Source organism: Vicia villosa, linkage group LG2 (assembly GCF_029867415.1).
Source record: "Vicia villosa cultivar HV-30 ecotype Madison, WI linkage group LG2, Vvil1.0, whole genome shotgun sequence".
Classification (NCBI taxonomy): domain Eukaryota; kingdom Viridiplantae; phylum Streptophyta; class Magnoliopsida; order Fabales; family Fabaceae; genus Vicia; species Vicia villosa.
In genome coordinates this window covers 230,331,815-230,346,612 of record NC_081181.1, presented here as the reverse complement: position 1 = coordinate 230,346,612, position 14,798 = coordinate 230,331,815, and the positions used below count along the sequence as shown (strand labels likewise).

The window sequence follows — 14,798 nt, the reverse complement described above, 5'->3', positions numbered from 1 at the left end:
ATTTTTTATTTTTGTTATTATAATTGAATTAAATACTAACTATATTATTTTCTATTATTTTATATTTATAAGATGTTCAAGTATTAATTTTGTTAAATATTAAAAATTAGTTATCAATTGTATATTTATCTGCTACAAATTAATCTGTTTGTGTAAAACTGTTATTTAATTTTATAATTTATCTCTAAGAACTTATAATAGTTTATATATTATAATAATAATAATAATAATAATAATTATTATTATTATTATTATTATTATTATTATAAGTTTTTGATAAGTAATTTGTAGTTTATAGATTATTGGTATTTCTCTCAATTTTATGGATTAGGTGAGCACATGTCACCAATAGAATAGTAGGTGTCCTTTATGGAATAGAATGTTTAATGGAAGAGTTTATAGCCTTTAAATATGAGATGATTTTGTTAGAAATATCTCTTGTTAATATATTTAAGCCTTCAAAAGTATATGCAAATGAATTTCTTAATCCATCCACAAGTGAGATGATCCAAAATTAGATCATTAGATATTTTGGTGTCTAGGTTAATGGAAAAGATACATACATGGACTTGATTGAATTTTCCACTTATGGGTGGTTGAGATTTAAGTTTTTACCTTATTAAAAAAAATTATCTTGTACACTAATTTTCTATTAAGTTAATTAAAGTGTGAAAAACAATGCTAATTTTCTAATATCCATGTATTATATTCACATTACACCATATAGTAAAACAAATAATACAATAAATAAATCCCAAAAATGCCGTCTTATAATAGAACTAATCATTCAATTCAATACAAACAGTCCCTTCAGAAAATCGTCTTCTTCACACCAAACCCCAACACACACACTCGCACTTCACAACGATGACCACTTACGGCACAATCCCAACCTCATCATCACCACCAGCAAACCTCGAGTACATCACACGCGCCAAAGAACGCATCAAAGCCGGTCTCGGAACCCGCCGTCCATGGAGACTCATGTTCAATTTCCGATCATTCAACCTCCCTTCCGGTTTCCCCGACGCCGTCTCGCGCGTGAAATCAAACATCGGCTTCTTCCAGATGAACTACGCTATCCTGATTCTCGTTATTCTCTTCCTCAGTCTCCTATGGCATCCAATCTCGCTTCTCGTCTGGGTCGCTCTCATGGCCGCATGGCTCTTCCTCTACTTCCTCCGTGACGAACCGATTGTTCTCTTCGGAAGACTCGTCAGTGATCGAATCATTCTTGTTCTGATGTTGATTATTACCGTCGTTTTGCTTCTCTTCACCGGCGCGATCCTTAACATCATCATCGCGGTTTCGGTCGGTGTTGTGGTGGTTTTGGTTCATGCTGCTTTCAGAAATACTCATGATCTGTTTCTTGATCAAGAAGAAGGACGCTTGTTTTCTTCTCCTGGTGCTCCGGTTTCGTGATCCGATTCATTTTCTTGGTGATGTGCGTTGATTTTGTTGTTTTTGTGAAATTTGTTGATGATTTTAGGTTTACGATTTTCTTTCTTTTTTGGGGTTTGGGGTTTGTGAAATTGTGAAGAAGAATAAGTGCTAGATCGTTGAATTGTGTATTGGTGAACTTTTTTGTTGTTTGTTAACCACGTAAAAAAAATCAGAAATGTTTATTTTCCTCTAACTTTTTTTCATCTATGTATTATACAAGTAATACTTAAATTCTTTTAATTATTATTTACATAAAATATTTAGTTATAAGCATAGTTCAAGTATCTAAAATGTAAAAACTGTAGGATTTATGTTGATAAATTATTGTTGTTTTCGCAAACTATTCTAGTAAATTTATGTTCATAAATTGAGAATAATTTATTAGAAACTTATAAATTTTTTCAAATAATAATTCAGAAGTTTGTGTTACTCCTATAATCCTATTTATAAGAAAAAATTATTTTTTATATATATTAAATAACTAATATATTTGTTTTATATGTTATCCTGAACACTAGGAATGTATTTAAAAACTGAATTTTCAAGTATAATAGTATTAGATGATTTAAACAAATATTAAATTAAATGAGATCTTAAAGTATTACTTACGATTCAATCATAATTTAAATTAATTAATTTAAACACATTAAATTAAATGAGATCTTGAAGTATTATTTTCGATAAATCATAGTAAAAACATTAGGCATACTAACAACTATGTTTGTCCTGTTTAAACTTGATTTGTATAAAACAAGGGCGAATCGTGTATGTTGAAATATAATGGAAGGTGCAAGCTTAAAAGTTTTGGCTGTCCCGCAAAAATAGGGTCTCACAAAAAATGAGTGAGACTTAAAAATTGCATAAACTCGACTTAAAATTGCAAAAACTCTTGGATATTGATCGCACCGTAAAAATCCAGAAAAAAAAATACGAGATAAGGCAGAACAAACATATTAAAAAATAAACTTAAAACCTTAGCTCACAAGCAAAACAAATATGTCGGTGAACCGGACCCGTTCCGCCACTCTTAAATAATGAGTCCATACAACAGATATTCATCACAAGAACCAACTATAAGTTCAACGGATAAATAAAATAAAATAAAAGGGCCGTATGATGAATGCTTAACTTGAATAATGCAAAACATTATTTATTTTGCTTCTAATCTAGTGACAATTTAACTATCTATTATATTTTTAAGTGCATAGAATTATATCCACAAAACTAGATAGTTCCTGAACTGTATATTTGGTATCTCAGCAACATTTCGATTTCTGAGTATGTGATAAGTTTCTGCTACCAAGTGTAGCTTAACCCTAAACGCATGTCACTGACACAAAAAGAAGATAATCCAAACAGATGCTAAGAAATGTACACTGATTGATTGGTATTATGGAGTGATGCAATGATCAAAATAACCTAAGCATTTGCTAATTTTGGCTTCAGATCCAAACACCAACACTTATAGTCTGATTCTGAGATGGCATAAAGTTCATCTGGAGTGAGGTTGTCCAGTTCCTTGGACCTCCACATATCACACATTTCAACAATGTTGTCACTTTGAGTCAACTTTCCCATCAACTTTCGGTAGCTTCTCTCCTCATGGCTTTGACCTCGCATTCTCTTGTACAACCTCATCACAGAAATACAATCTTCATATGGGTCGTGTGTGCCGGTTTGGATATCATAACTGTAAAGCAAAACCACAATTATAATCGAGACAGATTAAAACATTGCAGATGATACTAAGAAATTTAACTGCAGCAATCTATGCAGGACAATCAAATAAGGTCAATATGTCGATAAGTGGTGTGATTATATAATAGAGAAAGGAAAACTCGAGATTTAATGAAGCAATTCAAGACTTGGAGAAACTTGAGGGAAAAATGCAACTTGCCCTAGATATGTTCTGGTAAGATACTTGAGCGAATGGCTAGAACCATTTGTCTTCATCAATGGACAGTACTTTGCAGTGTCTCTGCAACACAAAATATATGCATAGGCAACATTTTAGTTTAAATAAATATAAATATTTGCTCAGAAATCCTAAAAGATAAAAATGATTACAACAGTAGTCAGATTAAGGAATATCCAAGGAACCGAATAGAACGGATCAGTAAAATCTGAAAACTTATTTATGCTGATAAAAAACTGATAGCTGTAACAACTATACAGTTCAAGTGAGCTCTGCTACAATGCACCTTATATGATCTTGTATAGTAGGCAACAGAAATGAGAAAAGAACGTGAGGAACTCAGCACTTTTCGATAATTGTTTTGTTTTATTTGTTCATCGAATAAAAGACGACTAGCACTTAAAGAGCTGAACAGGAAAATAACTGAAATAATTGATTGTAAAGAAACACCTACCTCAACAAGTGATCAGGATAACTCATTTCCAAGCAATCTAAATCATATGCCAACGAATGCCCTACAAGAAGCCTGGCCTTTCCACCATCCAATCTAACTTTTCCAATGGACTCTCCATTGTATAAAATTTGCAATATCTTTTCCCGAACTTCTTTAAGTGGCACACCATCTCGAAGATGCTCTTCGGTCAGCCCAGTTATATCATACCTGAAAATTGTCAAACAAAGCCAACCCTAACACTCATTAGTCTTCATCCAGCTTTCCGTTTTGACAATAAAGAAAAACAATCATGCTTAAAAGGATGAAGTACCTATAATTAGTAACAGGGAGTCGAGGCTTTACATATGTGTGCAAGATTAAGTTCTCATCTTCGTCAACCAAGCATACTCTAGCACAAACTTCCAGTGATCCATCACTTCCACCCCCAACCATTTCACAGTCCAACGCAACTGCTTTAGGACGCCGGTCAGCATCGTTTTCATCATAAGAATCCAAAAAATCGATATTGGAGTCTGTATAGGGCAATTCACTTGTGCCCTGCAACAGTTCGACACACAAAGTGAACTTCCTAACAATAACAAAACAAAAGACACATGAAACATCAATCATAAGCAGAACTTTTTCAGTTGTTTTGTTTGAATAGAACACATCAAATCAAATATCTTATTTCATTATGAACATTTCCGATTGCTAATAACCAACTTACAAGAGGAACAGGAGCAGATAGTTGACAGGTTTCTAGATGCTCACTGAGAGAAGCAGGACTATCAGTTAGTGTCAAACAAAGTTTACAACCCCCTTTCGAGAATATCGCTGAACAAAGTCCTCTAGCCAAAGGTCCTAAAACAGTTAAAACAAAAGGGCACAAAAAAATGAAAAATCAGTTACACATTACAAGCCATTATACTTAGATCGGATCGAATATACAACAAACTCATAACTAACCCATAAGATGCTCCCTCAGAGATTCAAAAGATTTGCAGTGCTTTCTACAGATCGCACACTCCGGCTGATGGATAGAGTGGTAAGAGGTTTTCATGTGCTCAATAAGATGTTCTTTCTTTTTATATTGTTTATAGCATGCTGAGCATTTCTGTCTGTATTATGCAGCAAGAATTTAGCTATGTTTAAATAATCATATACAAAGAAATAAATTTTCAATTCAACTATGAAGATCATGGAAGATTCTTTGTTTTTTTTGCGTGTATAAAGAGGGTATCCTTTGTGCGAAACTGCAGAGACTGAGACTAATCTCTCGAGTCGCAGAGGACCACAACTATTCCTCCAAGAGATTCTATTGATTCTATTACTTATTCATATTTTAATGAAATTTACAACATGCAGAAAAGGGATCAGATATTAAAGCAAGTCTGAGAAATGATTATTATATATAAGATACTGATTATTTTCAATACAAATTGAAAAACAACTGGAATATTCTTACATATCAAGGAATTGAATACAATAAAACCCTAATTATTTTGTTTGACTAGATTTCAACTGAATAGTGATAAAGCATGAAGAATGATCAATGTGGAAAATGAAATGTAAAAAACGTAAAAGAAACAATGGAGGAGTAAGGAATTTGACCTTTTGGCTTGATTTTGAGGAGGGTCTTCTTCGGTGTCCATTACAGTCACAGACACTGAAATTGCAAACCCTAACAGCTGAAGCAATGGTGGAAGAAGAAAGCGCAGTGCATACCCTTCTTTTTGAGGTAAAAACCCAATGTTGCATAGACTCAAAATTTAAGTAAAAATATAGTATATAGCCCACTAATTTTAAGTTAAATCCAAATCAAATTAATTTATTATTATCAAATTTTGGGGCGTGCATTATCGAGTCCAACTCAAAGACACTTATTAATATGATAGTTTTGGGTTCGGGTCGACTTTGGTGTTATCCAATTTGTTCAAATATGGATATGTATCGAGTTTGGATTAACGCTCGATTACCCGATTTGTTCAACTATTACGCATATGTTTAATACCATTGAATTTTTCGATAGCTTATTCCAATACACCAGTAATATAGTGTTCAAACCTATTTTCTATTGCAAGTATAAAATTCAATCAATAATATATGAGATTGAGACACACAAAAGTCCTTTGAATATTGTGGTTCAATCCTTCTAAGGATCAACAACCTTAACTCATTCACTTATGACTACATGAAATGCACATAGAATTTAAATAAATACGAAACATGTGTTTGGCATATGGGCGACCTCGCCACGCCTTTAGATATCCTAGGAGTTGAGTCACTCACCACATTCCCTAATGGAGCGAGATTGTCTGAGTCTAGGCCGAGGAAATAACCTCAAGATTTTGCATATTCCATTAGGTCATATAGGTTTGTATATACCTCCCTCAAAGGCTAGGTTAGATCATCAGTTTTCACAAATCACTAACCTAAACACCCCTTGTTCGAAAGATCGTAGGGAGGCCACTACTATTGTAGTCATAACAAATACAACTGGTGATCATTGTGGGGTTGATAAACATTTGTAGGTTTCATCCCTTTAAGAGTTATGTTAACCTAGATGTTGTTTCATAATGGTGGTCACATGAGTTTCGTCTAGTACTAGCGACAAAGAGGTCATACCGGAGATGCAGGCTAATATGAATTAACTATGTCGCTAGAACCAAACTCTAGAAATAATCCTTTAGACCATCCAACAGCAACAACGACAAGATAATGATCCACAACAAGGCACAAAGGTTTTGGACTCCTAACCCCTTTCTACTGAGATTTGGGACGCCCTAGTTCTAGAGAATTTCAATCCCTCCCTCTAGTGACATTCAATTCAATTTATCTCCGAAAGATTAAAAGGAATGGCCTTGCGTTCGTATATAAATCTTTACAATTCTTTATAACCAATTATCAAGATTTATCCAAAAAATGGATCCGCCAGATTTTGGCTAGTATGCACCGCATGGTGACCACAGTGAGTCTTTTTAGTGTACGTCAAGGGCACTCTAAGTCGTTGTGTGAGTACTTATGACGTTTTAATGAAGCAACAATCTAGGTGGTAAACCCCAACGAAAAAATGTTTGTAAAACCCTTCCAAAATGAGCTGAAAGTCATACATTTCAATAAGTATCTTGCCCAAAAATATAATGACTCTATGGAGGAGATAATGGCGAGAGCACAAATTTATGGCAAAGGTGATGAAAGCAACATGGAGAAAAGAGTTAGATACGCAAAGGAACGAGAAAACGACGAATCAGACTCCTCAAGTCAACACAATAACAACTATTCTGACCAATCTAACAAGGGGCATTCAACCTTCTAGAACACTTGTGGAAAATTACACTCCCTTAAATACCAAGCGATAAAAAATGTGGCTAGAAGTCTTCCACACTAGAGTCACCACATAGATGATTGCCACTAGGTAAATAATTAAATAAAGTTCCTTATTCAAGAAGGACATCTCAAGAGATATGTCCAGGGAGCGACATTCAGTTGCAGAGCGAGAATTAAGCCTTTTAAGCATGATAGGCTAAAGAGCCTCCATCCTGGGCGAGATAAAGAACCTGAAGAAATAATCCAAGGATGACCTAATTATCACGCCCTTAACACCATAGCCATAAGATTCGTTGGAAGGGGCGAGTCAAATTCCTCGCACAAAAGATATGTTTGTTAGTAATGCATGACATTAATTCGTCCTCGATGCCACTTTCTTGGATGGAGACATTGTCGGGATCCTACCTTATGAGGATGACCTGAAGGTCCTCAACGTGTAAATGTTCAATTGGAATATAAAACGAGTTCTCATATAATGGAGCCCAAAATGCATTGTCTCAGATAATGGAGCCCAAATTTACTAACTCAAAATTACGAGAATTATAACAACATATAGGCACTCAAACCATGTTTGTCTCTATCAAACACCCACAAGCTAATGACCTGGTCGAATCCGCTAACGAGGTTATCCTTTAAGGAATCAAAAAGAAATTAGAAGAACAAAGTGATTATGGCCATAACAATTATGCGAGGTATTCTAACAATTTATATTTTTCCTCAACTTTAATGACCTTTGTCACCTTTGACTTTAATTCCTCAAGCTTTTATTTAAATATATTGTAACTAAGAACTATAAGTATTATGGTCGTATCACATGACACATGTTTTTCATTATTACACTCACAATTTTCTAAGATTTTGGGGTTGTAGCATGAGTTTGATTAGGATATGATAAATTTAGAATAAATGGGCAAAATTATTTGAGTTAGGCATCATCTTCCTTCATTCAACTACGTGGATTATTTTCTTTTTCAACTTCAACTCTTTATTGAATTTTTTTAACATTTCAAGATTTTTTCTTTATTTGTTAACCACATATGTAATTTATTTTAATTCTCTTCTCATTTTATTTTGTTTTAGGTACCCGTTTTTTCATTTCATTTATTTACTTTTCATATTTTTTATTTATTATTTATGCTCTTAAGGATATCACCCCAAATTTAAAACCATGCCACACATTTTTTTTCGATCCTATAACTACCTGATTTAAATAAAATTTAATAATTACAAAATATGTTGTTAGAAACATGTAATTTATATATAGTTTAAAAAAAGTTATAAGGATCAAAGAGATATTAGCAAAGGATAAATTTATCATTAAACAATAGAGTAATTATGCTTTAAGAAAAATACAATTTTGTATGAATATAATAAGATAATCATCTATGAAATAATCAAGTTTTAGAAATTTTTACAATATCGTGAATACACTAAGAATCAAACAAAAATTAGTAAACAATAATTATAATCTTACTTGTTTAGGTATTTAAACCTGAAATAATTTTGAGATAGAATTTTGTTTTAGATTTAGCATGTGGTTGACCCACCGTCAAGTACTGTCCAATCTACGTCCACGTCGAGGACGACCCAAGACCCAAGATTATGGCCTAATCCGTTAGGGTCTGTAGAGAACACGTTCCTCACGTGCTCTTCACCTGAAGACACGTCACAAACTTCATCCCCATGTTTTCCGCGACTAGAGAAACCGTCTTGCCCTTTGTAACAGGCAAGTTCATCCATGATCCGGAAATTGCGGGACAGTTGACCCAGGACGATGAGCATGTGCTGCTCATCCCTACTTCCACGTGGGAATCCTGGCAGTCATCCATTATGGGACTGGACACTCAGCCCATAACAGATACCATTGGCCCAGCGTTGGGGCTCATTATAAATACTCTCCTCTGTAGGAGGGTCAGATATTCTATTCTTAAACCCTTTTCACTACCTCTTTATCCGAACTAACTTAAACATCTGAGTATCTACACGTACACCTCATCCTCCGTTATCATTCAAGCTTACGACGTGTTGCCCGTCACATACTCTCTAATCACCGGTAAGATGAAACTTTATCTTTAGTTGTTATCTTTTTCTTACAGGTACACCCCCTCCTCCGTTATCATTCAAGCCTACGACTGTTACCCGTCACATACTCTCACATACTCTCTGATCACCGGTAAGATCAAATTTCATCTTTAGTTGTTATCTTTTTCTTATTCTTTTTGAACTTCCATAAATCTTTTGCATGTCATCGCTTGATTTATTTCATAATCCACTTATTTTTATAAATGTATATAAAAAGAGAAAAAATTAAGACAAAATAAAATATCATAATTCAAATATTTTAACTAATTAGAAAAACGAAATATCCTACAAATTTGGTGTTGTGAGAATGACTATCAACACCTTTAAAAAATAAAATAACAAAAATAAATGCGGAAAAATAAATTACATAAATGTAAAACTAAATAAAATTAAACTAAATAAAAAAAGTTACATAATTGAACTTTTTGAACTAAGTGGAAAATGAGGTGATTAGAGTTTTTTTATATGGAAAATGGATTATTAGGAGATAAAATTTCCATTTGTTAGCACTTTCTTATAAAAAAAATTGTCGATAAGTTATTGATAGCAAATTACTAATAATTTTCAACTTTAAATCAACAAGAAACTCACCACACTACACTACTACTTCCTTTTACTTAGGGAATGGATATCTCAGGATTCTGCAAGATTTAGACCCTATGTTGACGTTTCTTTATTACAAAGATATAAGGACAATGGCCATAGAAGTTGGTTGCCCCTAAGGATAAAGTGTCTGATACCTTGTTTTTTTGTTATGAGATATTTAATGCCAAACATAACATAGAAACAAACACTTGACATGTCACTTGATCACGTTCAGCTTCTTAGTCTTTTGTCAATTGTCATCATCAGACAACAAAGATCATGTTTTTATTTTGTTTCAAAAACTGCAACTCATCATTAATGATTAAAGATAAGTCAAACTGTTTTAAGTTTGTTTGCTACTAACACTATCAATTATAAATTATATAACACCGACACCTCGAAAAAAAAATATGTCTGTATCACTGTTCAAAACCGACACTAGTATTAGTGATATTCATTTTTTTAAAGTTGTTATCAGTGTCAATAAGAGTGTCAGTATCGTGTTTCTAATGTCTGTGCTTCATAGATAATGATAAATATATGTAATTTATTCTCACATCAACTCTGCATAAGTTATATGTTTAATATAAAGAGAACAAGTTGTGAACAATAAAAACCAAATAAAGAATCAACAAAAGTGCATAGAAGAGCTATATATACTATGCTTTCTGAATCTGTTGAAGGCCATTCATGCAAGCACATGTTAACAAAATTTCTTAAACAATTTCAAGGTTTTCACTCCTATTCTATATATTTATTATTACTACCTTGTTAATCCTACGCGCTCCCTCTACTATACAAAATAGGCAAAATTATAGAAATGAAACTATATAAATCAAAAGTTGGACAAGAATGCAGTTTTCATGGTGAACAAATTTTGCAACAAGCAGTTCTACAGTTTAGTTCTTCGGAGTGAGCTTTTCATATGGAAGGGGAACCACTGTATTGGCGTGGTGATTCCATGACCGTGTCACCCTCTAGTATTCGCAAAACCTGCGATCAAACAAGCACAAGTATAACATCAAGCTCGGGGAAAAACATAAAATCGAACACCAGCATGTCAAAACAATAGTGATACTGTATGCCACAATATAGTACTATAAAGCCACTGTTTTCTCATGTGTCAAATAATAAAGGTATGGTTAAAGTTTATCTGTTTTCTTACCTGTGACATGCGTGGTCTAGAATAAGGATCTCGCCTTATGCATAAGGATGCTGCATGTAGCATGCAAGAGACCTCGTGTTCGGAATAGTGACTTCCCAACCTTGGATCAATCAGTTCTTCAATGGCATACTCTTCTAACAGTGGTCGCGCCTGTTTATTATCCAAATCCCTCAGATGATATTTCTCATTAACAATATTTAAGACACGTAAGAGATTAGGTAAGAGTGTCATTTAACTTACCCACTCCGTAAGACACTGCTGTCCTTTGGGCCGGTTGATATCGACAGCTTTGCGTCCTGTCACAAGCTCCACTAATACCACGCCAAATGAATAAACATCGGCCTTTTCAGTTATTTGACCACTTTGAGCATACTCAGGAGCCAAATACCTATAAAGTGTAACATAGGTTCATTGTATCGATATTATTGCCTGCGATAATTAAAGAAAGGAACTAACTAAGGAGTAAAACAGCACAAACCCAAATGTCCCAATAACTCGAGTATCCACTCCAGTGTCTCCATCAGGCTGCCACCTTGCAAGTCCAAAATCACCGACCTTGTAGAATTTAACGCAATCAGTTATCGAACTGAACATTATAACAGCTAGATGAAATGACTATGCTTTTAACTGTATACTATAAAACTGAATAGCACAAAGTAGGCCAAACACAACACTACCAGCGGTTCAAAATCATGAGTGATAAGAATGTTGTTAGGCCGCATGTCACGGTGGACAATACATCCCACTCTGCACTCTTCATGAAGATATCGCAACCCTCGAGCAGCTCCGACAGCAATTTTCTGCCGCGCAGACCATTCTAACGGTTTCTGCTGTCTCCCTGAAAGACTTCCAAGTAATGTGTCAAATTACAAAGTCAAGTCAAGATAGTATCAGCAGTTACTGCAACCCAGTATCTTGTGCTGGAAGCAAAAATACATTACCATATAAATGAGTATCCAATGATCCATTGCATATATATTCATAAACCAGAAGTCTTCTCTTATCCTCTATACAGAACCCAATCAACATAACAACATTCCGATGCTGTGCACAACTCAGGACTTCTACCTCCGAGCAGAACTCAAGATCACCCTGAGAGCTAGCCAATTTATGTTGCTTGACAGCAATGACCTGCCCCTCGGGTAGAACTCCCCTGTGAACAGATCCAAACCCTCCTTCTGCCAAGAAATTAGTTGGTGAAAATCCATCAGTGGCCTGCTCCAAATCAGCATAACTGAACCATCTTGGAGGTTTTCCAAAAACAGGTGCCTTGTGTTGACATATTGAACATAATGGAGGTGGGCCAGGTACGGCGTTTCTAGATAACGCTACTGCTTCTCTAACGCTTCCGCTGAATTCCAAGTATGTCATAGAGGTTGAGATTTCAATTTCGGCTTCTCTGTCAAGCCTCGAGAACTTCTCTAGCAAAGCTCTTGTTGTGGAAGTTTGAAGCATGTTACGCGAACTCTCTGACCTTTTCTCCTCACGTTGAGATGACTGTTTACGCAAAAATAAATCTGACATCCACGGTTGAAATCTCAAGCTTGCGGAAGAAGACGTGCATAAACTTTCACTGTCTGTGTCAGAAATACTATCATCAATTTCTTGACTTTCTTCGATAGTCTCCTCTTTCTTTGACTTGGCGATGATCTCGGAGACACAAAATGGTGAAGTTCCATGATCAGAGCTTGAAACCGATGAAGTGCCAGCTTCGGTTGCAGTAAACGATGTCTCTAACTCAGGGCTGCTAGTTGGCGTGAGAACCCCTAATGTGGACTTCAAAGAACCATTCTTCTTGTTGGATTGTTTTCCAGGAATCTCATGCTGCTCAGAAGGTAGTTGACATGTTTCTTCATGATCCTTCTTTTGTGATCCAACCAAATTCAAGCGAAGTGTCTTAGGTTGAGAACCCTTCATAACCGCAATGTTACATTGCAGCTCTTCCATGCATTGCTTTTCTTCATGCTTGAGATGTCTATAAAGTAAGTAATACCATAATTTAGATCACAAAAATACCGAAAATGAAAATACATCAATTTCGTTTATGAATTCTGACACGGTATAAGCTATTACTTGTCTAATACAACCCATTTGGCTTGTACTTTCTTAGCTTCGGCAGCCACTGCTCCACAAGGTGATCCAGAAACAATTTTAATCCTGACATTTATCTGTTAAACGACGATTAGCATATCATTACAAATACAAATGAACACACACGATAAAAAAAATCTACATAAAGGCTAATAACCTTATTAGGATCATAGACATCATGAAGCTGAAGGATCATTTGAGAACAAGAATCAGTGATATCATTCTTGTTCTCCGAACTAGCTCCAGCCGTTGTCGACTTCTTGTGTCCATTAGCACAGTCACCAGCAAACCGCGGGAAGCCCCATAATTTCCGACCTATACAAGTGCAGTAACATCATCAGTTTCACAAAGTGGAAGACTCAGGGTTCAAATAAACAAAAGAAAACAAAAGGATGCAAAAGAGAAATGACCTGAACTCTGTGAAGGCACAACCACAAGCAATGTAATGCAATCACCAGGCTGAACAACATGAGTTAAAGACCAAACAAGCGCAGTCTTCGGAATTTCCTTCGACGCCTTAACAGCAACAATAACCTTCTCAGCACCATCAGAACCTTTTTCAACCTTCCCTCTCTTCTGTTCTCGATTCATCGTCGCCGCAACTAAACTAATAATCCTAAAAACTTCCTTCCTCAAACAAATATCACTCAATAACCATAACCATCAAAGTTTCTTTTCACTCTAACTAGTTTCCTAAAACTAACCTAAAACAGAAAAAAGAATGTTATAACAAAAATAGCAAACATTGTTGACATTTGAAGTGATCCTATATCAGTCCTTTATATCCTGCACAATCACACATTCAAGTTCAATCAAAGAACAATAATGCAAAGATGAATAAATTAACATTGTGAGACATACACATAGGTCAACTAAACCAACATCATTTCATAACTATGGAAGAATGAATGAAGACTAATAACATCATTCACCACTAGAAAACAAGAAGAACAAAGACGGCAAAGAAAAAGATCCAATTCCAAACCTTTCTTTTTCTCTATTATTATACCAAACATTGCATAACATTGAACACATTCAGCAAAAAAATAAAAACATAAAACAAAAACCACATCCAAAAATAATGCATCAACATCAAAACCTAACTGAATAACAATAAAAAAAATATATCAAAATCAAGTTGAAGAGTTTGTTGCTTACTTTTGCAGTTGCATTGAACGGTTAGAAGAAGAAAAAATGAAAAGTATGAAAATGAAGATAAGAAAGGTGGAAGAAAGATTTAGAGAGTGAGAGAGTGAAGTAGAATACAAATATGGCTCTGTTGTGGTGAAATGAGAGTGTGTGTGTGAAAGAGACATGGCGAAGAAGGAAAAAACCGAACAGTGTTGTTATTATTGTTATAAAAGTTTTGTTTTTAAAAAAAGGTTTTAAATTAGTTGCATTTAATGTGGTTTCAGACATTGAAAGTTTAAATAAAAAAGAAATGTGATTTTAATAAATTGAATTTATGAGAGGAAAGAAATGAAATGACTTTATGGAGAGAGTGAATGAGATATTGTGCAGAGGAAGTGGGCTAGGGTGTACTGGTGGTACTAGATGAGATACGCCCATTTCTCATACTATAGCATCAATATTGAAACATAAATGTTATCTTTTTCTGTGCCTAATAGTATGTGTCGTCGAACTTGACACTTGAATTTATTTAATTATATATCATATTATTTTTTAAAGAAATTTGTAATAGAATTGTAAGTTTATTAGATAACGGTGGCAAAACAACCTGTTTTGTGAGTAATTTA

At 34.6% G+C, this 14,798-nt stretch overlaps 3 protein-coding genes across 3 annotated transcripts; 1 reads left to right on the top strand and 2 right to left on the bottom strand.

Moving 5' to 3' along the window:
- Positions 1–771: 771 nt before the first annotated feature.
- On the top strand, positions 772–1,636 carry LOC131654195 (PRA1 family protein F3-like). The gene has a single exon (XM_058924619.1). The coding sequence runs from the start codon at positions 868–870 to the stop codon at positions 1,420–1,422; it is 555 nt and encodes a 184-aa protein (XP_058780602.1). The 5' UTR covers positions 772–867; the 3' UTR covers positions 1,423–1,636.
- A 1,165-nt stretch (positions 1,637–2,801) lies between these two features.
- On the bottom strand, positions 2,802–5,559 carry LOC131654194 (RNA exonuclease 4-like). The gene is made up of 7 exons (XM_058924618.1): positions 5,403–5,559; positions 4,758–4,909; positions 4,519–4,652; positions 4,123–4,349; positions 3,813–4,019; positions 3,341–3,421; positions 2,802–3,133 (listed from the first exon to the last, which is right to left on the bottom strand). Exons 1-7 carry the CDS (start codon positions 5,441–5,443, stop codon positions 2,863–2,865), a joined length of 1,113 nt encoding a protein of 370 aa, XP_058780601.1. The 5' UTR covers positions 5,444–5,559; the 3' UTR covers positions 2,802–2,862.
- Positions 5,560–10,473: 4,914 nt separating this feature from the next.
- Positions 10,474–14,551, bottom strand: LOC131654193 (inactive protein kinase SELMODRAFT_444075-like). Its single transcript, XM_058924617.1, has 10 exons — positions 14,200–14,551; positions 13,452–13,827; positions 13,199–13,356; positions 13,024–13,118; positions 11,892–12,925; positions 11,628–11,788; positions 11,429–11,505; positions 11,191–11,338; positions 10,951–11,100; positions 10,474–10,778 (listed from the first exon to the last, which is right to left on the bottom strand). The coding sequence occupies exons 2-10, from the start codon at positions 13,630–13,632 to the stop codon at positions 10,707–10,709; spliced, it is 2,076 nt and encodes a 691-aa protein (XP_058780600.1). The 5' UTR covers positions 13,633–13,827; positions 14,200–14,551; the 3' UTR covers positions 10,474–10,706.
- Between the last annotated feature and the right edge of the window lie 247 nt (positions 14,552–14,798).